A 22,434-nucleotide genomic window follows, 5' to 3' on the forward strand; every position below is an offset into this window, starting at 1 on the left:
GATATCGTAATCTTTTGACTTGACGCTCCAAAATTAAAGTGTAGAAAAGTGCAGAAACAACCGGAAGCGAAAAGTAGGTTTAATAGTTAAGGCACTTTACTTCTTGCAAAATTAGAATAATGAGCGTGTTTGGAAGTGTAAATAAACAAAAAGAAAATTATTACACCTTCGTAGTAAGCATAAAATTAAATCGTTGGAGCGTAATAATCCACTTTCACGGTCTAGTGTCTATTCTATTTTTGTTCTCAGTAATAGTTTCTGAGAATAATATCCGAGCAGATTCTGCTTTTGTCTCGATAAATAAAGAAATGCAAACTGGATGAGCATAGTGTCCTCATTGTCCGAGGGCCAAAAATATGTGCCTTTAATTTACTATTACACACCGGTGATAACCTAAATTTATATTGCAACACCACATCTGTTTTGTCGGTGCCGCATTCTCCTCTTGTAAGGTCGTTTCCCAACGGCGGGTTTCTGCGTATGATTTAGGCAAAGAAGAAATATACTTTGACTGCCGCATTCGTGTGTTATGCTGATAGATTCTTGTTTGCTCAACCAGCAGCCGTACAAACGGAATTAAATATTTCAGCACTACAGGGCAATGCCGCCTTTTCACACGCATATCGTAGACATTCACGTTCCACGCACACTCTGAAAGCTCTGCATATTATCCTCTCGCAATGTGGACGTGCAGAATGTGAATGTAATCTAGAGACGAAATTGGCCATCTGACATTAAGTTTGAGAAATAAAATAATAATTTCGACGTGGCACTGGGACGACGTGTCTCATAGAAACCTGATACCCATGTTACAATTTAAATTTGCAAGCCGAAATAATCTTTCAGCTTTGCCATTCGGTACGCTTTTTGTGCAGACCATCGAGTTTTGATTTTTGTGTTATCTTTAAAGGAGTAGGGACACTCGCATTCTTTGGCCTGTGCTGGTGTCACTCTCGATACTAACGTGAAGATATCAAATTTCCTAGCAAGTATTTTTTTTTCGTAGTTATTCTTTGATTTCACTGATTGACTCTTAGCGTGTTATGCGCAGAAGTAAATCTCCGGCGAGCACTTAGTGTGTTTTCCTGAATGATAACGACATTCTTAATTGATTGAGAAAAGCGGGTCACAGCTAATTCCTCACAAAGTCACATTCTGCGCAACATATGATGTGCTCCAACCATGGATTGTCCCAGTTTCTATCGCAGATTGTGTATTTTTTTATTATAATGAAATCATTGAACAGTGAGTAATATTAATTATAATTCAAACATTTTAGTTATTTGTTCTCGGTTTTTAACTTTCAATATTAAAATCTACATCAATATAATTACTTGCCACACGAAGTTGTCTTTTATACAGTTCAAGAAACCCTGTACCAGCAAGAACCTGCTCATCTGTGTTTCGTGTTTTCTAAAGAAAACTTCTAGTTTAACCGAGTGTTTTTATCCTGGTTACCTAAATAGGTGGTAAAGTATTATGTACAACAATACGCTTTATGATAATCTGCGAAAATAGCAATGTCATGATTGCGGAAACCGTGTCGCGCATGACCACTAAAGCTAACTACCTTTGTAATATTTTTTAGAGTGCACTAATTCTAAACTATTATTTAATACGAAAAGTATAGTACTAAAGTATTAGCTGTTTGTTAAACTAATTCAACTAGGTAAATATTCGCTATTCAGATATCACACCAATAACCTGCCGTCTATTTTGAATCTTAGATAAATGGCTTGGTTCTAGAGCTTAGTGAATCTTTCAAGAAACGCCTTTTGGAGTTAAGATGGATGGATAAGGAAACAAAATCGCAGGCTTTGGCAAAGGTAAGTGCCATTTTTTAGGGCTCAATAATTATATAATGTCCTCCTGCTTCTACTTTTATTTGCTTGGCTGTATGAATCGAATCAATTACACGTGTGCTGTTTCTCGGGGGTTGAAAATTTGATTATATATTTTGTCAATAATAAGCCTCTCAAACCAGTTTACAGCGTGATATCAATTTCAACATGCCATCGTAACCTTGATGCAAGATAATATGAAACATCTTACAGTTGCTGTAGAATCGTCAAGTGCGTGGTGTCTATTAAAACAATTTGCACTTCATTTTTAAATTTAAGTCCAAAAGTTTGCATCGTCGAACGCTCTGTATACGGACGAATGTAGATATAGCGGTGCGGTTCAGATGCCAAATTCACTATGCTTACCAGCATCTAACTGAAATTTATATGCGATTTACAAACATTTTAAACAAGAAATTAAGCTTGGTTCCCGGTAGCTCACCCCCTTCACCGTCCCGTATCCGTGGTGTTCGCTGCACCCCATTATCTCATTCAAAATGAAAAAGAAAGTCGCTTATAACTTTCGGATTAAATAGCAACAAGCTCTATACCTCTGGCATCTTCTCCAAACAACTAGGGCTCATTCGGACGTAGAGTGTTCATTCGACAATGCGTACTTAACATGAGTGGTTTTAGCAAGACGATCGTCACAAACATCCGACTAAATTATTTAAAGAGACATCCCAGCGGTTGACACCCCCTAAATTGAAACAAGATACAGGATTCTGCTCATCCATAACATGGTCTGAATTCCGGCACACTCCTTCCCAGCTACGACAAGAAACCCCTCCGTGGGAACGGTGCATGGCATAGCCGGCGAACACTCCCTACAGATGATTCGCACTAAGGTGGAAGCAAGAAGGACCACCCTGGACATCACCTGTATGAGAAAAGGCACATCCATCTTGGTCTTACTTAACGGCCCAAATATGCCATAACACGTGACCCTGGGGCTGTAGTGGTACAGGGTTTATGCGGCTAAAAAACAAAAACACAAGGCTCAAACAGATCGCCATCACGACCGGCAGACCGCAATGGAGGAGCTCGCGCTATTACCAATCTCGATATCGAAACCGCCGCAAGGCATAAACATCACTTGATGGGCAGAGGTATTTTCGCGAATGCACTCCATGCCGGCCGAAGCGGAAAAAACACAGGTCACAAACCACCGAGGCGGAGTGCAGAGCTCTCCGTGTGCAACGAGCCCACCACCTACATTAAGTGCCGCGGTGCAGCTGTACCAGTGACGGAGAGGGAGATCCTTCTCGTGACGCAGGGACAACAGGATACGGGGAGACATGGACGCTCGAGGGCACCGATCATCGTAGAACTGGAGCCACAATCAGAAATTCCCGGGTTCATATCTGGTGGCACACCGCCACCAGATATGAATCCGGGAATGGACGAGCTTTTCACCATCGCGGAACTGCTGAAAGCCATTTTCTCCATGACCAGGTCGAACAGCGCTAAAGGGTTCGACATGAACAGCGTTTCGATCCTTCTAAATCTGCCTGAGCCAGAGATGCGGGAGCTCCTGGGTGTTTTTAACGAGGCCTGGGGCTCGGGCAGACTTCCCGCCACCTGGGGGCAAGTCACCATCCTGCCAATCTCCAACCTGGCCCGAGATTTGCGGCAGCTTTCCTGCATGCGAGCGATCTCCCTGACGCCACAGACCGGGAAGCTTATGAAGAGAATGGCGCTGACGCGGATGGAGTGACACGTAAAAACCAAGACGTCTAGCATTCATGCCAGACCGGCTTCCGCTGTGGCCTTAACACGCTAGAGGCTCTCGCCCTGATCGCGGAGGACCTCGCCGGCGGGCGCCCGCGCTACGATATCAAGATCGCTATCGCTGTGCCACTGAAAAAGGCTTTCGATACGGCCCTGTAGCCGACCGTGTTTGCTGCCGCCTCAAAGGCGGGTCTCACCTTCAGACGTTTTCAATACATTAAAGCGTTCCTCGGTGGGCGAACATACAGCACCTCGGTAGGGGGAGTCCAAGCTCTATCATTTCCGGTAGGGAGGGGGGTCTCACAGGGCGTGGTGCTATCACCGCTTCCCTTCACTCTGGTGTTGGCGGACCGAAACCCCCGCCTCGACAACCTCTCCGGCGTCCGCCCCGCCATCTACGCAGACGACACCGCCATATGGACGACAGGCGGCCAAAGCTGTCCTCAACCAGATTCCGCACAGGAGGTACTAGGCGCCATCAAGGGCTTTCTTGTTATGCGGGGCATAACTCACTCCCCAGAGAAGACCCAGTGGGCCGTGTTGGGCAAAACCATCGCACGCCGCGAGGTGACGCCCTGCATAGACCACAGGTTGGTGGGCAAAACCACCCAGGACACCAACGTACTGCAAGTCATCGGAGTCGACTCCTCACCATACGGCCCACCCGTGACGTCGTTGAGCAAAACAAAAGCCTCCGTGGACCAAGTGTTGCACCTCATCCGTCGCACCACTGCCAACTATTCAGGCCCTGACTCGAGCACCCTCCGCATGCTGGCCCTAGTTAGTTAGAGTATTGGGAGGAGGAAATCAAAGGAAGTGTTGCTGAGCCGGAAGATGCTGGCCCTTAGCCTGGCTCAAGCCAAGATTTCTTATTGGGCATAGCACATGGGCATCATGAGAGGCAACCTGGGCCTTGGAGGTCCTGAATCGGAGGGCTATGTGCGTCGTCATGGGCCTCCCGAACTTTACGCCGATCCTCCAGTTGCATGCGCATGCGGCACTGAAACCCATTGGGGGACCTGCTTGCTGCATGAGGCGCGCCTTGGGCAGCACCGCCGCCTCTCGTGCAGCAGACAGGGCGCGCCATTTTCGGGCTACTGGGCCTTCAGCCGACTGAGGGAGTCCTTCTACTCGCCACGTGGCCACGTTCCTGAAGCCTGCCGAGCCTGGCTAATGACAAACCAACACCGTCCCGATCCCCGCCGAAGACGGTTCCGAGCGGTTGCGCATGAACGCGCTGCCTACGCAGATGACCCCGAGGTCCGTAATTACTACCGCGACGCGCCAGCGGATCCCGAATACGGCATCATTGCTGCCGATGTCTGTTGCCCGTCCCCGGGGTTGTCCTCCAGTGTCGAGCTCTCACAAGGTCTCGACTTCCTTGAGTCTGAACTCCGTGCGATCCTGTTGTGAGCGGATCTGGCGCTCCGCGACCGGTGGCGATCAGTTCATCGAACGACGTTTGATCGACAAATTGTTTCATCGACACGCGATGTTTCAACCTCACCGACCCGTACACGCCGCTCAGCGGCGTGTACGGTTCGGTCAAGTGGTTTAACATTTTTGCAATGAGCCGTCGCATCGTGTCGTCGCGAAGCAGCGTGAACGCAGGCGCGAGGGAGGGGGGGGGGGGGGTTAACGCGCGCGCCAGTGATACACGCGTGACGAAGTGTCCATGCAGCGTGCAATTCGTTTAACGGGAGTCAACGAAATTATCATGTCGACGGAACGTGTGTCCATGAAACGTGTCTTCATGAAAAGTTGTCCACAAAACGTAATGCCAGGAAAAGAGTTTAGACGAAATGATAGGAACACCCCTCCGCAACACCGCCACTTTTGGGCTCCGGTGCACCCACTGAAGTACTCATCCACTCCTACTATAGCAGGAGCAATCGAGGCGTCCCATTTGTCGGCACCTCCTAGGTCCTCGACAGTAATCTTCCTCCATGCGGCTGTGGCGTGGTTCGAAGTTTCCCTGGGGACCGTCGCAAACATAAATGTCTTCGGGGTTGCATGCCACGCGGGTGTCTGGTGCAACGAGGCGGCGCACCGGCCGGCAAGGGCGTTCTTGACTCTCCCTTCGGCCGGTCATCCGCTGCTTGGCCCCTCGGTCCCCCCTCCCTCCCCGGCTCGGACCGGGACCGATACCTGGACCCTACGCCCCCTCCCCTCCCCCCCCCCCCCTCACACACACACACCCGTACCGAGGCAAGGTGGCGACAGTCCACTCGACTGTCCCACTGTGAGGGGCAGTCGAGTTACCCGCATATACCGGTGGTACGCGCAGGCCAATAAAGCCCGGCTTCGTGTAATCGACACCGGCTGTGCATTGACGCCGCATCGCCCGGCCCGGCACGGGCTAAGATCGTCCTAGCACGCAACCGCTGTTGCCTGGGCCATCCGGAATTGCCACCGGCCCAGCAGCGCCACCGCCACCACCAGCTGCCAGCCATCTGGGCCGTTCGCAACTTCACGCCAACTCCTCTCGGAGTGCTCAGCGAGGCGGCGGAAGAGGGAGGAAGAACTCGCCCAATTGGGCCAAGTGACGCCTAGCTTGGTAGAAGCCTGGGCAAGACTGGCTGGCCCCGACGACATCAGAAAGCGGCTTCGATTTTCTCTTCAAATATATGAGGATGGCCTACCTCACGTAATGCTTCGTTCTTTGACTGTTCCCCAGCCTTACAACCCGCTCCCCTACCCCTTCTCAGCAAGGCCCGTAGCCGGCTGAGTCGTATTCCACAACTGTAATCCCCTTAATTTAATAAAGACGTTTCCCGACAACAACAGTGTCTTTTTCCTCGTGGAGCTCGACCACAGCACGCTTTTCGCGTTTTGAAGATCTCTGAAAGCAAGCCTTGCTTACTCTCGTTCTTAAATTAGGGTTAATGTAAGATGTAAAAAGTCCACTAATTTGTGCCAAAACGGTGGTTATATTGTTACCAAGGAGCTTGTTTGTAGTAACACTCGTTTTCTTGTTTTCCCTATGCAACAGTTCTTATGTAATTATGTGTATCCCTGAACAACAATTAGTTGTGTAAATCAAATATATTATCACCCAATCATAAGAATGTATTTTTACAATGCTTGTCCGATTTCATTCAACAGCTTACTCATATGGTTAAACATGTGGCCTATGATGAACAGCTGATGAACGACACACATATGAATTACATATACCGTAACGTAAGTAATTAAGAAGGTTTTATTTCTTAAAATATTGCCATAAAATATATCTTCCAGGACTATGCCAACTGTACAAAATAGTAAACACAAAACACAGATGTTCCTTGGCGGTTATGACATAACATATTTAACGGGGCTGCACTCCAATGAACTAGTTTTGGAACAAAAAAAATCTAAAATAAAATATTTCGCATTAAGGATAGTTTTGGGGGCTGAAATATATACTGTATTCGTTATTTAGCTTCAGAAAGAGTACTTTTTTTTCTGAGATAAAGAGCGAAATCGGCAGTACCAAATTTTCTTGGAGGATTTTACGGATTTTAAAATAAAATCTGTACACTAGGCCGTTTTAATGAATCTCAGCATGAAGGAAAACCCTACAGAAATAGAAGTAGACTAAAATGCCTGAAGTAATTGCGAAATTTATCGCCAGACCACTGTGATTGTCAAATTTTGATCATTTAGATTTTCCACTAGAACACTAGACGTTACGCCCAACGTTACGCTGAATCTTTTTTAAATAACGAATTCGCAGTAGCTTCTAATACTGCATTAAATTCATCAGAACTATGCAGTATAATATGTGCTCAGGTGTAGTAATCCACATTATTAAAAGCATTCAAGTATTTAAAATAACCTTATTGTTTATACTTGAATCCTTTCGAGCCTTCCTGTCTTTCGAACCCTACTGATATTTCTAATATAAAATTCAGCCTCAATTTTTCAGTTTATAATTCTTCTGCGAAATATTGAGAAATTCAAAGAATGGGTAAAATATTCCTTGAAATATATGAGAAATATTTATTTCGCATCAATTCATTGGTGCCAGCATTATGTCAAAGCAGACACCTCTGATCAGCATATTTGAACACTAAATACTGATTGACTTACTATGAATAGAATTGTACTTATACAAAAATAAATAAAAATATAACTAAAAAAGAAAAATATAAATTAAATAGACGCTCACTAGTGCGTCAATACAAAGTTTCTGTCAAATGAACAAGGCAGCAAGAAACGTTTAAATCTGAGGCCATAATAATTACATCGAGCATTCCGAGACCGTCATTTAGTGGTGTTTATTTTTCTTTGTTCCCATTTTTTACGCCCTTCATGTTCTTATGTAAATTCACTCCCATTGCAGTATTAAACACATTTTTGTTTATAAAAAGCACGTGTTAATATTTGTTGTCGGCAATAGGTTAAATTTTTGCGCAATTGATAGGTTAGTGCAGCAAGGGCTACTAACAGGACATCTCGATGGTTTTAAACTTATTTTACGTCTGATTTGTGTTACATAAAATATTATACTGTCAATAATTGCTGTCAGCAACATTTGATTTTTTTTTTCGTTTTCAATGCATGAGGGGCATGCACAAGACTTTATTTGTTTTCTTTTGAAAGGTGGGGCGCGTCGATCTTGGTGAGCCTTTTATTTTGTCCTACGTGAATTTCCGTAAGCAACTTGGCCTGGAGAATTTGAGAGAGTTACGTGTGAAGAACAACCGGACAGAAGAGTAAGTGAAAAAGTTATTGCTTTATCGCTGTTTAGTAAAAGCTTAGTTTGAACAGTTTACGTTTTTATTTGACTATCGTTTTACGACAGTTTTATGAACTTGGAGGATCTGGAGTGTTTGTTTATTTAGATAACATGTCTGCGTGTTCGTCAAAAACAGATGTTTTTTTAGATCAAAAGAAAATCAGCGTTGTTTTAAGAATGCTGTGTTCGTTTTATTGTATATATTTATCACGATTTGATGACAAATTACAAACTTGAGCCTACTTGTAGAGAACCGTAACGTATACTTTTGTTGTTTTTCCGTCTCGTTTACGGCTCTGCGTAAAAGAAAATAGATTTGGTAATGTCGATGGGACAAGCGCGAGTGTTAAAAATCAAAGCGTGCACGGAAGAGTAAATTACAGTAGAGGTCTTCTCTAACAAGTTGTGGGCCTTAGGGATATTAAGAAAATATTTCAATATACTAAAGAAATATTGCACGTTTGGTCGTTCCATTAAATGTGTTTCAATGCGGTAGATTTATGGCGTGCGTGGTGCTCAGTTCGAATGGTGCCTAGGATAGGATGCCCCCTCGTCTTTCAGTACTTACTGTGCGTGGCGCTTCTAGTTGAACTGGTGGGCTGGGAAGAGTTTCATATGGAAACATATTACGTTGCACCATCATCTCTTTATTATGCTGCGCGCGCTTCCCTTCAGAACCACCTGATACAAGCCTTTGCGCCCAATTTTCTGGGCGCAAAGGCTTTGTACAGGACTTGCAATTATCACTTAGGACGATTGTGTTTTGCGTGGAGTTGAGTACTGTTTTATACGTGTACAGCACTTGCAACTATCGCGTGTTTTGTGTGTGTTCTAAGTGTCTTCATAACACCAGTTTCTTTGCGTATTGTGTGCGTCGGGTCGACGCCTTTTTGAGGCGGCGGCATGTGACGGTGTCGCGCGAACGCTAGGAGAAAAGGGAAGGAAGAAAGATATCGAGCAGGAAAAGAAAAAGAATGTCACCACGCCTCAACGGAGCCGAACATATCCCACATATCCCACAACTTCAAACGGATAGCTTCAAAGTATGAAGTACCAGTGGTACTATCAGCTCCAAACAAACTAAGAAAAAAATGTGTCCTAAGATTAATTCGCAAAATGAAAATAACAACTGCACCGTCAAGCATACGCACAAGTACGTCAACTGCAACATCAACGTAGTGTACGAAATTCCATTCACATGTGGGAAAGTCTACATCGGACAATCTGGGCGCTGTGTGAACGTGAGATTTCGAGAGCATCACCTTTCTCTGAAATCATCACCATCGGGACATCTCGCCATGCATGTCCGGGACTGCCACTGCACACCCATATTCCAACAGACTAAGATCCTCAAGCATTACCATAAAAAAAGATCCAGAGAACTCTATGAAGCGAAAACCATATTGTCTCTCGGGGGAGCTTGCATAAGCGCACCGTCAATAGCGTAGTCCGAGAAAGAGATGAGATACCTCGACCTTTTTTCGTAACGCAGGTCGCTTTGATGTTTTATAACCTTATCTTTGACCTGCTGATTTTGTTTATACTTCTGAATTTTTATTACATTCTTTTTTCGCTAGTGTCAAGGGGTGAAGTCAGATTTAGTTTAAAATTTTTAATGCATCTATAAACTGTAAACAATAATTTTTCTTCTTTTTTACCTTCACGTGCCTAATTCTTCTTTTATGTCTTCCTCGGGGAATGCCTTAAACTTCCAGTTGGAGTAAGCGCTCCGTCCTCTCCCCTCTTTTTTTCCTTGGTGTTTGCGCTTTTGAATTTTTATACAATGTGTAGCCAACTAGCCCAACAGTTAATTTTGATTCACCAAGAGAGGTGAAGCGATTTCTAATTCCCCTCGTTTCATGCACTCTTTCTACATCACCAGCTTTTGCTCCTTTCTGTTGAGCGGCATTGGCGTCGCCGTCGGCGTAACCGCGTGGTGCATTATGGGAAACGTCCCATAATGCAACGCGCGGGACCGTCGTCGTGACGTCACTCGTGACGTCACGAGGGTTACTGGTGACGTCACAAGGGCGACGTTTCGACATCCTGCCGAAACGTCACCGTGCCGAAACGTCACCGCGGTGCATTAGTGGACGTTCCCCATATTGCACCGCGCGGACGTTTCGGCACCGCGCGGTGCATTATGGGAAACGTTCCATAATGCACCGCGGTGAGGCGCGCGCTTTGCATTATGGGACGTTTTCCATAATACACCGTGCGGGAGGGAGGAGGAGGAAGGAGGAGGGAGGTTGTGGAGGAAGGAGGAGGGGAGGAGGAGAGGGAGAAGGAGGGGGAGCGAGGAGGAGGAGAGGAGAAAGGGGGAGGAAGCGAGTAGATGAGGAGGGAGGAGGAGAGGGTACAAATGAGGAGGAAGGGCATACCGTTCCCTCCACACCCTCCCCTCCTCGTCCTGAAGAGCTGCGCTCTCATTCGGCATTACAGGGAGTTGTAAACGTCTTTTATTTTCTTTGCCCTGTCCATCCCTTCCTGCGCCGCGCTTTTTTCCACACCCCTGGTTCTGCTGCTCCTGTTCCTGAGTGCTGGGTCCGTAGCTCTTCCGAGCATTTAAAAAAACAAAACAAAAAAACTGGGGCCGTTGCTCAGTGAGCAGCGCACTCAGCTTCCACGCCGGTGACCAGGCCCCGATCCCTGGCCAGGTTGCCGTCATTTCAGAGATCATTCAGCAGTCACGGACTGACCGACCTACATTTCGTGCTTACGCTGCTCCTGGGGTCGGTTTCCCAAAAAAGCTACTGCTAGAAAAGGCTACCGCTTTAATCGGCACGTATCCTGGCAAAGGACATTTCTGTAGTGATCAGACTAGTAGGGTTTTCCAACATAAACTGTTTCTTAGACAAGACAGTCTTATTAAGACATTAATTGAAATAGTGCGTAGGCCAATACTATTCTCGCTATACTACACATAAAATGCAAAGAGGCTGCCTCGTAGTTCAATTGGAGTATTATGTCTATTGAAAGGTCGCATATATACCAGTGTAAGTGGAGAGATAAACTTAGAAATAGTGGGTTAAAATGTTCCGGTATGTGCTTATTTAACGCTAAGCAGAACAATCTCCACCACGCGTTCATTCTTGGCTTTTAACAAAAACTATCATATATGTAAAATTACGTCAAAACGTTCTTAGCCAATCAGAGACACATTAGCTTTCGCGCATGTTTAGGTAAATTTGCAAATATGTAATGGTTACAACAAACTTCATAATTATTTATTAAAACTGGAACACAAAATTGAACCGTTTGTTATTTCTAAAGTTTCCAACTAGACAGTTAGTTATATTACGCGTAAACTAATGATACATACATTACTTCGATCATTCAACGATTAGGTAGAAAAATTATATACAAATTTGGTTGAATTTGGTCCTCATTTTTTGTCGTTAAAAGTAAAGTTTATACAAATAAATATACTGCGAGATTGCCAATTCAATTGGTTAGGCGTATTACATGTTTCCTTTCGAATGTTTTGGGTATTTATGGTTCGTTTGATGCACACTAAACCACCCTCTCAAAGCCACTGGCGCGAGCGTGAGGCTTGATCTAGTGTATAATTTATGCGAGAGTGCGTTCAATGAGTCGCTGAGTACAGCCACGAGCTCGCACCGTAATCTTTGAAAGCCTTGTTTGCAATATGGAAAGAGTATGTTATATCAAGAGTAGATATACATATTTAAGGTGCTTTTTTGTTTGTTTCACAGCTGGGCGTCAGCCCCCGCTGTCGTTAATGCATTTTATTCACCGCAGTCCAACTCAATAAGTAAGTTGCTAACATTTTACACCCCTCAAGGCAGTGTTGTTTCCATTTGCGAAAACAGGAACAGTAGCCTGTTTCTCGTTCCTCCTTTAAACATGTTCCCGTCACAACTTTTGTTTTCAAAAAGATTAATGTTTCATGTTTGAAGATCAGTGCTATGCGGGGCATTAGCCTTTAATTTACGTTTACAGATGTTAATCTACGCAATATAGAGTGCAGATACGCACAAATAAGTTTGGTTGTGGGCAATTAACGCCTTTCAGAACTACTTTTAATATGATTTGTAAAAATTTTATTTACACCGGAGACGTACTCGTATATTAATATAAATGTAAACTCATTTATACACATGTTATTTTAGAGTTTACAGCGGATCAGCATACTTGACAAACATACCTCCGGCTGGGTATTACATAGGATAGTGTGCTTGCATTAGAATGATAGTGGTAGTAGCAAGGCAGGTTTATACATTTTCTTGTAGTATAAAAGCTATGTGGTGTTTTTGCTCTCATAGTGAATCTTACTAGTTTTAAGGAAGATATGTGGTTTAGGTGCTCTAAAACTATAAAATAGTATATTCAAAAGGTAAAACAAAATATTTTCTGGAGCATTCGTTCCTTTTCTGTCTAGGAGAGCACTACTCGCTGGGACATTTTACTCTCTTTATTTTACTTTTTTTCAGACGGTCAAAATTATTAAATAATTTCACTTGGTTAATTACCCTTTTTAATATGTGTCATTTTTTATGGAAGTTTTTCTTCTGGAAGTTCACTTACTGAAGCTATATCTTTTTTCTTTCAGCATTTCCTGCTGGTATACTTCAAGCACCTTTATTTGAATATGGATTACCAATGTAAGCCATAATAAAAAAAAGAATCTGTAGAAGATTGCAAAGTAATGTAGAGTCACGCAGAAACTAAAAATCTCTAATCGAGGGGCCGCTGTCCCCCCTTTAATCAGACCACGCTGAGAAGACGCTGATGATAACAGCAGCAGTTTCTTTGCTTTGATCGGCCCCCCCCCCCCCCCCCCCCCCCCGTCTGCTTTCGCGTGAACGAGTCCTGACGTCAGCACTAGTACGAAGGAAAACTGCGAAGATAGCGCTCCTCAAAAAACAAGCCTTCGCTCGCCTGGAGCTATGTCGTTTCTCCCTGGCTGCACATCGCGAAATTTACGCGTGACACGGTGTACTCTTGCTGTGGATGTAAATTGACATATTAATAGCTATCCGTGTTATATGAACTAGAAATACACGCACTTTTACATCCAATTTCGTCGCGTATTTCGTTCAAAACACGGTTGGTGCTTTGTTATGTTTTTTTTTTATAAAGCTAGCGTGTTCCGTCAAAGAAAGCTTTCAGATAGTTGCTTTAATTTTTAACGAGCTTATAAGACAAAAGTTACTGCAAAGATTTTCTGCTTCAAATGTTTATCACAATTTGTGCGACATAAAATATAAAAGAAATTCTTTTTTTCATAGGCATATCAATCTTGGAGCAATAGGAACGGTTATTGGCCATGAAATTACGCACGCCTTCGATGACACAGGTAACTACACTGATATACTATGTAGCGATGGAAACACGCAAGTAGGAAAAATAAACGTCAAACGGTTTGTAGTGATTTGACATGAGCGACCGTTTAAACGTTGACATTCATCCGTTCACTTGAAGGAATAGGGTGTAAGACGACTTGTGAACATTGTACCTATTCCACAATCCTACAGGCACCAAAGAGATAGGGGAGAACGTAGATACACGCGCTGCACACGTTCGCTTTGTGTGCTCAAAAACATTTTAAAGTAAATAACCGATATAAGGCGTTGAGGAACTGACGTGTGAAATGCCATTCGTTTTATGTTTGCACTAGAACTGCTACCGCTGCAGTCACCAGCACGTGCGATGCATCTAAATACACTCGAAGCGGGCTTCTTATGTGTTGAGATTGTTTAGCGCAACGTCTACTTGAGGGTAAAAGATTTTTTTCTTTTTTTTTTGCGTCAACGCTTAGAACATTTGCCAATATCAACATCATTTATATCATAAATAGAACTACAGTGTGGGAAGTAACAATATCAAGATTAACTGATGCTTACTGCTCACACCCGTAGTTTTTAATAACTAATCATTGATATTAAATAGTGTCCTGCTCGAAATGCAGGTAATTCGATTAAATGCTTAGTTACTTTACAGGACGGTAACCGATTCATTTGGTTCTTTGCCATGTTTCTTATGATTTGTTGGCTCATAGTTATTTTACAGAAACCACCTGCTAAGCAGGTTTTGAACCAACATCTACAAACTGTTTCCTTAAACGTTATGAATGTTGATAAGGCTGATATATTTTGGACATAAAAACGTCGAAAACACTAATCTAAATTGTAAGGAGTTTTGTATTAGACCAGGCTTAAATAATCGAATTCCCGGACTGTTTCGAACAATTTGCAATGTACTTTAAAATAATAAACACTAGCAAAAAAAAAAAGTTTTTTACCAGTTTTTTTTCGAGGTCGCCAAAACACGATATCTTAATTCAAAAATCACGAAGATGTGTAATGGTCGCAACCAATTAAAAAATACAGTTTAGAACTCATCTTTAATAAACACTAATGTATAAATCCAATATACGCCTTAACAATGCCCTCCAGGTTGCCTATTGTAGTAGAAATCGAAGGTCATTTTTACGTGGAAAATCTTTATCTTGCGGCGACACGTAACTTACGTAAATTTGTGTTAACACAAAATTATTTCAGGTTGACTCAAAATATTTGCTGATGTCAATACGCAACATTTGAAGGCCTAATAAGCTTACAAAAAACGCATTTTAAGTTTTTTCTTTTTTAGTTTTGTATAGTAACAACATTCGGCACCGAAATCTGCTCCGAATCGTTTTTAGTTTAGCTTTAAATATGAACCTCCATAGTAAGGTGCCTAGAGCGCGCCTTCGACTGGCGGGTTTACCGCGTCCAAAAAAGTGGACCCTTTAACTCCGCCCGATGACGTCATAAAAGAGTCACGCTGTCGCCGACCGCGATCCTGGCGGAGCCCCAACAGCCGTGGGGTATGTGGCAGGCGCCCGTTCTGCTGCAGGTCGCTCTCCAGTGCGACAGTCCACCAAAGTTTCGGCAGCCAGGGGTTGGGACGCTGCGACGAGAGCGAAACACGCGTTTGCTCGTGCTTTTTGCCGGAACCTCTACGGTCCACCACCAGGGTCGCAACATCCGACAGCATGACAGCCCGGCTTTTGTGACCTCATTTGTTGACACTCCGGGACAACTTGAGAGGCATGGGCGGAATAGAACGCTCGACACACAAGTCAGACACGCGTTACGGGCACAGTCACCAGAGTATAGGAAATAGTAAACAAACCACGCAAAAAGATGAGAAAAAAAAAACAACAGAAAACGCGGACATCGGTGAAAAAACAAACAAAAACAAGCGGGAGAACAAAATAGTTACATTATTTTATTTGATAACACTATTTGCGATTTTCCATTAGGTTGCCTAAGCCCATTTGACTGTATTGTCCCTAAAGTCCGGATTACCGTACAGCAAAAATAAAATGTAAGAAACACTAAGAAAACGGGAGCAATTTTTTAAATATAATAATTTTCACCGTAGCCTCCCCTCTACTGGCAAAGCCTGGCAGATCGCCACAAGAAGCGGCCGGGAAGTGCCACGCGACGGGCGCCCCACTGTGGCGAGACGCCGAAACACACTTCTCCCTAGCGATGATATGTCCTTTCGTGCTCCTCGCGTTCCTCGCGCTACCGCTTCTTTTCTCGTCGGGTTTGAAAACCATGTTTCGGGTCCTCACCGCGACAAAAGCTGTGCGCTGACATCCAGGTTCCCCGAGAAATGCTCTGTGCTACCAGATGCTCGCGCTTCAAATCTGCGACCGGGCACTCTACGGCATCCTTGGTCGAACTGCAGGCTTTGTGATTATTGTATTCACTTACCATCACAAAATACGTAGGGGCATATAATATCCATCATTTGCAAGATATATATATATATATCTTATACAACACGAACCTTCAATATTAGGTAGAACTGTAATATTTGAGAAGAATCCGACTTGTAGTCAATATAACCATTTATGATGGTATTGTTGCTGTGACGCCATATGTAGCACGATTGATCTATTTGTGAGCAGCAGTAAGATGCATGCCTTAAGAATAATCTTATTTTTAAATTCGGCTTCTTACAGGCAGTCAGTTTGACGAAGAAGGTAATTATCGAAACTGGTGGACGAACAAAACCAAAGAGAAGTTTTTGAGAAAAATTAAATGTTTTGAAGAGGAGTACGGTAACGTTACGGATAATAGAGTCCACGTAAAGGTATGTACAAAGTAATACTTTTTTATTATTCTAGGCCTAAGTTTCCCGAAACAGGTGTGAACGGGTTAGAATTTGAGGCTTTATATTGATCCTAAGGTGTTTTCCCATGCCCGACGGAGTAACCGGCTGAAACGCCATATGTATGGTGTGTGGCAACTGAAATCTTTTTAATTAAAAAACAAACGTTTTAACCTGAAAATGTAAAATTTTACGGCCTCGTACTTAAGATAGCTTTATGATCATGCTTGCTGGTCTAGATATTGAGCCCGCGGCGGTATTGAAAATGAAGACGTGACGGCGATCCCTAGTCTGTGCAGCCTACTCCGATGTGTTCGATCCTCGCGAAGCACAACTCACGCTCCGAAGCTGCGCCGGTAGGAAGCCGGAAGTTCTGTCACTGTTTGCATTTCGTTTGAACCGCATAGTACGTGGCTAATCCCATTTAGAGAAACTCTGTCAAAAAGGACACAGGAGTTCTGAAATTGGGTTTTAGCAGTTTTTTTAAAAATTAAAATCAGTTTTATGACCGAATTGGGCAGGCATGAAACAAACAAGCATTTGTGGTGGCAAACTGTTTCAACACAATAACATTATTATTTTTTAAATATATTAAAAAAATACATTACTACTTTGAATAGATCTACACAACAAAACACAAGAACAACATTCTCATCACACTCTACAATTATAAAAATGAACTATAAGAATAGTAAGTGTATATGCAACACAATTTACTCAACGAAGGCCAATATGTGGGAAACCGCTAAAAAGAGATGGAGAGTGGAAAATAAGGGAGGGGGGTATGTGCCGTTGTTCGGGTGCGCGACACTATTACGCTACAGGAGAATGACGAATCAACTCGTGGCCTCCTGCTACGAATACACGCGACATGGAAACCGCTTCTGCTATATGCGGATGTAAAAAGCTCAGGTTTGAATTTCTACAGTGCTTTTTCTACCCGATCAAAAGCGGTTTTATCCATTAATGAAGCGAACAAATGTCAATGTAAGTAACGAAAACCCTGAGTTATTTTATATTCTAGACCATGCGGCAGTGGCATACTTGCGCTAAGCGAGCGTGGTTAGCCTGAGTAATAGGCGAGGCCACACTTAAAAAAAAAAAAAAAGTGAGTTCATGTTGCTTCAAAATATGTAGGCAGCAAATCACGGCCGACAATATATGTTTCCAGTCAGGGATGGGCAGTATTTCAAATACAAGTATTTGAAGTACGTATTTTAAATACTTTGTGCATTTTGCATTTGTATTTAATTACAAATTGGGTAATGTATTTGACGCGTGTATTTAAATACTAAAACGTGGGTATTTCAAATACAGTTCTAATTGAATACAATTTTGTGGGCGAAAATACATCCCTCAAATTTATGGTCACTGTCCAGAGCAGGAAGAAAACTACTTTATGCACCGAATGCAGTGTCTCTCAATCAAGCATAAACGTTTGGTGACTTTGTGATTACGGTGCTAGTCCAGGGCAAGAATAGTGACGAAATAGACGTTCACAGGCAGACTGGCTAAATAAGTGCCTGTGACAACTTGTGATGCTTTCCGGCCTGATTTCCATCCACATTTTTGCCTGACACATTCTAAATGCGCGGGTCGTCCAGATTTTCGTAACTGGTGCGCGTTGCAACAATAAAAAATTCTCTAGCTAGTGCTGCGCATCTTGGTCGTCTCGGTTCTTTGTTGGTCCATACCAAAATGTAATCGACAAAAAAAGCTGCTTGGAGCTCTGTACTTTTTTCACCTATTACGTCCAAGCTGATTACATTCTTTTGTGATTATATTTCTATTACGTTACTAGAGCCTCGCACACTAACTCCCGAGTGTGCAATGAAAAATTAAAATGAGATACCCAGAAACCCGTTGCAGGTGCCCTGAAGTCGCTGACGCACATTTTGAGGAATGTATTTGGAAAAGTATTTGTAGGAGACCATATACATTTGGTTGTATTTGTATCTTGTACACGAATTCTTTTTTGGAAATGTAATTAAATTTGTAATTAAATACATTTTTGACAAATTATTTTGTATTTGTATTTCGATGCATATTTGCATGTATTTTGCCCATCCCTGTTTCCAGTTAATGATAAGCCTGAAAAGAAAACTAGTTCTTAAAAAATTAGAGGAGGACGCTTAGGGGGGAACTCCCGCGATTTTTTGAGCAACCCCAACTAACTATATATTTTCTAAATCGCCGTCCTTTACTCTTTTCGATATGCTATTTAGTATCGCGAAATTCAGAATAGTTATTGTGAAATCGGCAAATGAAAATGACGCCAAAACGAAGATTTGAATATTCCCGCGCTTTTCATTGCCCTGACGTCACGGGTGGGCTGGCTCGTGGTTCGAGCGGGCAGCCTAAAAATGAGCTATGCTGAGCATTTGTATCGTGCTCCTGTGCGGGAGCTGGAGCGACCTTCTAAAGCATTCGTTTGACACCATAAAACTGTTTGTAATCAGTTGGGAACAAAGTCTACAGCCCAAAGAGTGAACTCCTGCCCACCCATAACGTCACTTTATCAATGTTGCCATTAGAGCTTTTCACTTTGAAAAACACAATGAGGACCAAAATTGTAAATTCTGTAACTCCGCGAAAAAAAGTTATTTTGTCCAAATATTTGGGTTACTAGTTGAGCGATTGGTGTGGCTAGCAAGTTTTTAGGCATCGGGGACTATGAAGAACACGGCGCACTGAGCACCATTATATTGGGCGGTATTTTGCGCCAACTAGTTGAAAGTGGCGGATGCATAGGAAGGCGTGTGGGCCGCATTTCTTCGCCAGTGTCGGCCATGTGGCACAGGTTACCCAGTTCAGAGGGGCGCCTAATAAGATGTTAATTCTCAATCGCAAGTGCGCCGCCGTCTTTTTTTTTTTTTACTGCTTCCTAACATTTTAACTTTGAATTTAAACAAAATGACTTCAAGCACGAAATGGTAATCAAAATATGTTTAGAACCCACTTGTAGAAGTATTTGCTTCGCTTATGTTTATTGACTTTTTCTACGCATCTAAGCGTTCGTAATGTAATAAACCATGCTTCTGCCCGATGGAGACATGTCTACCAAAGGCGTAGCCCATTTTCCTCACCGAGTCTGGTTCTGATTTCGAGCGAAGGACGAGTTTGTAATCTACACACCAAGTTTGCGGCAGAAGTTGAGCCGCGATGAATTAAAAAAAATTACCTTTGTTCTCTTCCTTTCAATGTAGCGGTGATTCTCTCCCGCTATGTATAGAGAAAAATGAGACATTATATTTAGAAGAATAGTAATACATGAGCCAAAGTAGGTGTGTTTAATTATTTGTCCAAGTTAAGGTTCGAAATTTTAGTATGTACTGTGTTACGGCCCAAAATAAACAACATACTGAAAATAGACTACCTAAATTTGAATGTTCGTGGCATTTTTTAGAGTGCAGCACTTAGGCGCCCGTTTCCGGCTTGAGCGGCGTCGGCGTCGGCGTAACCGTGCAGTGCATTATGGGTAAATTTTCCTGCTAAATTTTCCGCTAAATTTAGCGGGAAAAATATTCCGCTAAATTTAGGTGGGAAAATTTCCCCGCCAAATTTATCGGAACATTTCCCCCGCTATGTTTAGCGCGGAAAATTTCCCCGAAGAATTTAGCGGAAAATTTTCCCCGCTATATATAGTGGGAAAAATTTTCCGCTGAATTTTGCTGAAAATGTTTTCCTCTAAATTTAGCGGATAAACATTCCTCGCTAAATTTAACGGAAAAATTTCTCCGCCAAGTATAGCGAAAACGTTTTCCCCGTCAATTTCAGCAGAAAAGATTTCCCCACTAAATATAGCGGAAAAATTTCCCCGCCCAATTTAGTGGAAAATTTTCCGCGCCAAATTTAACGGAAGAAATTTCCCCACTAATTGAGCGGAACAAATTCCCCGCTAAATTTAAATAAACAATTTTCGCGCTAAATTTAGCGGAAACAATCCCCCGCTAAATTTAGTGGGGAAATTTCCCCGCTAAATTTAACGGGGAATTTTCCGCTAAATTGAGCGGAAACTTTCCCCGCGGAATTTAGCGGAAAACATTCCCCGCTAAATTTAGCGGAGAAATTCCCCGCTAAATTTAGTGGGAACATTTCTGCGCTAAATTGAGCAAAAAATTTTCCCGCTAAGTTTAGTGTAAAAATTTCCCCGCAAAGTTTAGTGGAAAATTTTCCCCTAAATGGTTGCAGGGGACGAGGGGCATACCATCCTGTCTGAACTTTACACTCCTCCTCGTCCTTCTCAAGAGCTGCCCTCTAATTTGGCGTTACAGGGGATCCTAAAAGTCCTTCATTTTTGTAGGTTTGGTATGCTTGCAACATATCACCATAATTGCATTTGTTTAGCACCAAACGGTGAGATATGTAGCGTTATGAGAAGCAAGCAATTTCGAAAATCATCAAGATTATTCTAAACCGAACACAATTTGAGTACACAATGGAGCTAGTGATGGTTAAGCACAATGAAGTGTACCCAAGACTGGGCTTCATCAGAGGAATAAAAAAATACAGACGTTTCAAAAACGTTTATAGCTATGCTTTAGACGTTTATGAGTGTCATTCCGTACGTCTCCGGTACTTTGAACTATATACAATTGGAAACAAAGAACTTTCAGCATTAGCCTCATTCAGTTTACTTTGACTTACTGCGAACTATTAAAATTTTTGTGAGAATTATTTTATTAGATAATTTAAGTGAGAGATTTTATTACATTGAATAATATCGTTGTCCTTTATGGACAGCCTTACAGACATTATAAAGGTGAATCCCATGATCGAACAGTCTAATTCTGCCTGAAAAAATAATTCTCTTAAAAGTTGACACCCGTATTTAAAATAAGCTGCATGCCATGTAGCTGGAAGTAGCAGCAATGATTTGTGTCTAATTTTTTTACTGATATACGCTCAGCAGCCAATGGCCACCACAAAGCATTAGGCCTATTGTCGTCCAAGTCTATCCAAACCCGGCCGAGGGAAATCTCCGTCATCATAGTTTACAGCACACACCTTCGAAACGTAAAGGTGAACAAGATAGGTGCAAAATGTAGCTATGCTCCGTTTTTAAGAAGTACAAAGTATGGATATGCAAAATTGCCCAGCAAGCGGATAAAACGCATTGCATAGTCTTAATATCATTAATGTGTTAGCCAATCTGAAAAAAAGCACAAGGGAAATTTATAACTTCCAATTGAATAGTGTATAAGGATGGGTACCGCTCTAGATGCTTAAACGAGCCACTGACACACATATATTGCTGAAGGTTGTATCCTAAACTCTTGCATCATTATAAATTAATTTATACGGACAGTAGCACGAAAACAATAAAGTCAAACCATCAAACGCGTAATAAAATCGATTGCCGTGCCGCGAAAGAAATTGTTTTTTGACAGAGTACCTAACCTTAAGACCTATGTTTGCCGATATCAGTTGCCCTCTCGTATCTCGCTTTAAAATGTTTAATTACAGGGTTCGTATTACACTTAATGTGACTAACCCATTTTATTTGCTTCACATGTTCAGCTCAATGGAGTCCAGTCAAAAGGGGAGAACATTGCAGACAACGGAGGTCTTAGGGAAGCCTATCGTGTGAGTAAAACAACGCTTTTATTAGATGCGTTCTGGTTTCCAGGGTTAGCAATCTTAAAAGTAGTATTTTAATACCTTTGTTACCTGTATTGATAGAGGGAAAAAACAGTAACTGCATTCGAGATTATTTGCAAACATTTTATTTGTATAGAGGAAGGTTCCGCTGATTATTTCAGTCCTCAGGATCTTCGGGAAAATTCTTCTAGCTAAACTTAATGAATAATTAAAAAAAAAAAAAACGAGAAGAGGATAAGTAGTTTTCAAAAATATATTAGGAACTTCTATAAAGAGCTTATTCATATTGCAAGCTTTTATATTAACGGCGGAAGTTACTAGATCATCTAAAAGTTTCTTGTCATTAGCTTATCACCTATAAATCTGCTGGTGTATAGTGGTACAGCTCCAGACCTGAAGACATTTTAA

At 42.5% G+C, this 22,434-nt stretch overlaps 1 protein-coding gene across 1 annotated transcript in view; it reads left to right on the forward strand.

Annotated features, from left to right (window-relative positions):
- Positions 1-22,434, forward strand: part of LOC120848059 (neprilysin-1-like) — a 67,039-nt gene that overhangs the window by 40,177 nt on the left and 4,428 nt on the right. The window contains exons 11-18 of the mRNA XM_040219989.2: positions 1,728-1,826; positions 6,678-6,755; positions 8,160-8,272; positions 12,012-12,070; positions 12,869-12,920; positions 13,548-13,615; positions 16,277-16,407; positions 21,946-22,011. Of these exons, the coding sequence (XP_040075923.2) occupies positions 1,728-1,826; positions 6,678-6,755; positions 8,160-8,272; positions 12,012-12,070; positions 12,869-12,920; positions 13,548-13,615; positions 16,277-16,407; positions 21,946-22,011 (666 nt within the window). The remainder of the gene's footprint in view (positions 1-1,727; positions 1,827-6,677; positions 6,756-8,159; positions 8,273-12,011; positions 12,071-12,868; positions 12,921-13,547; positions 13,616-16,276; positions 16,408-21,945; positions 22,012-22,434) is intronic.

This window comes from Ixodes scapularis, unplaced genomic scaffold (genome assembly GCF_016920785.2).
Source record: "Ixodes scapularis isolate PalLabHiFi unplaced genomic scaffold, ASM1692078v2 PGA_scaffold1__304_contigs__length_218370807, whole genome shotgun sequence".
Lineage (NCBI taxonomy): Eukaryota > Metazoa > Arthropoda > Arachnida > Ixodida > Ixodidae > Ixodes > Ixodes scapularis.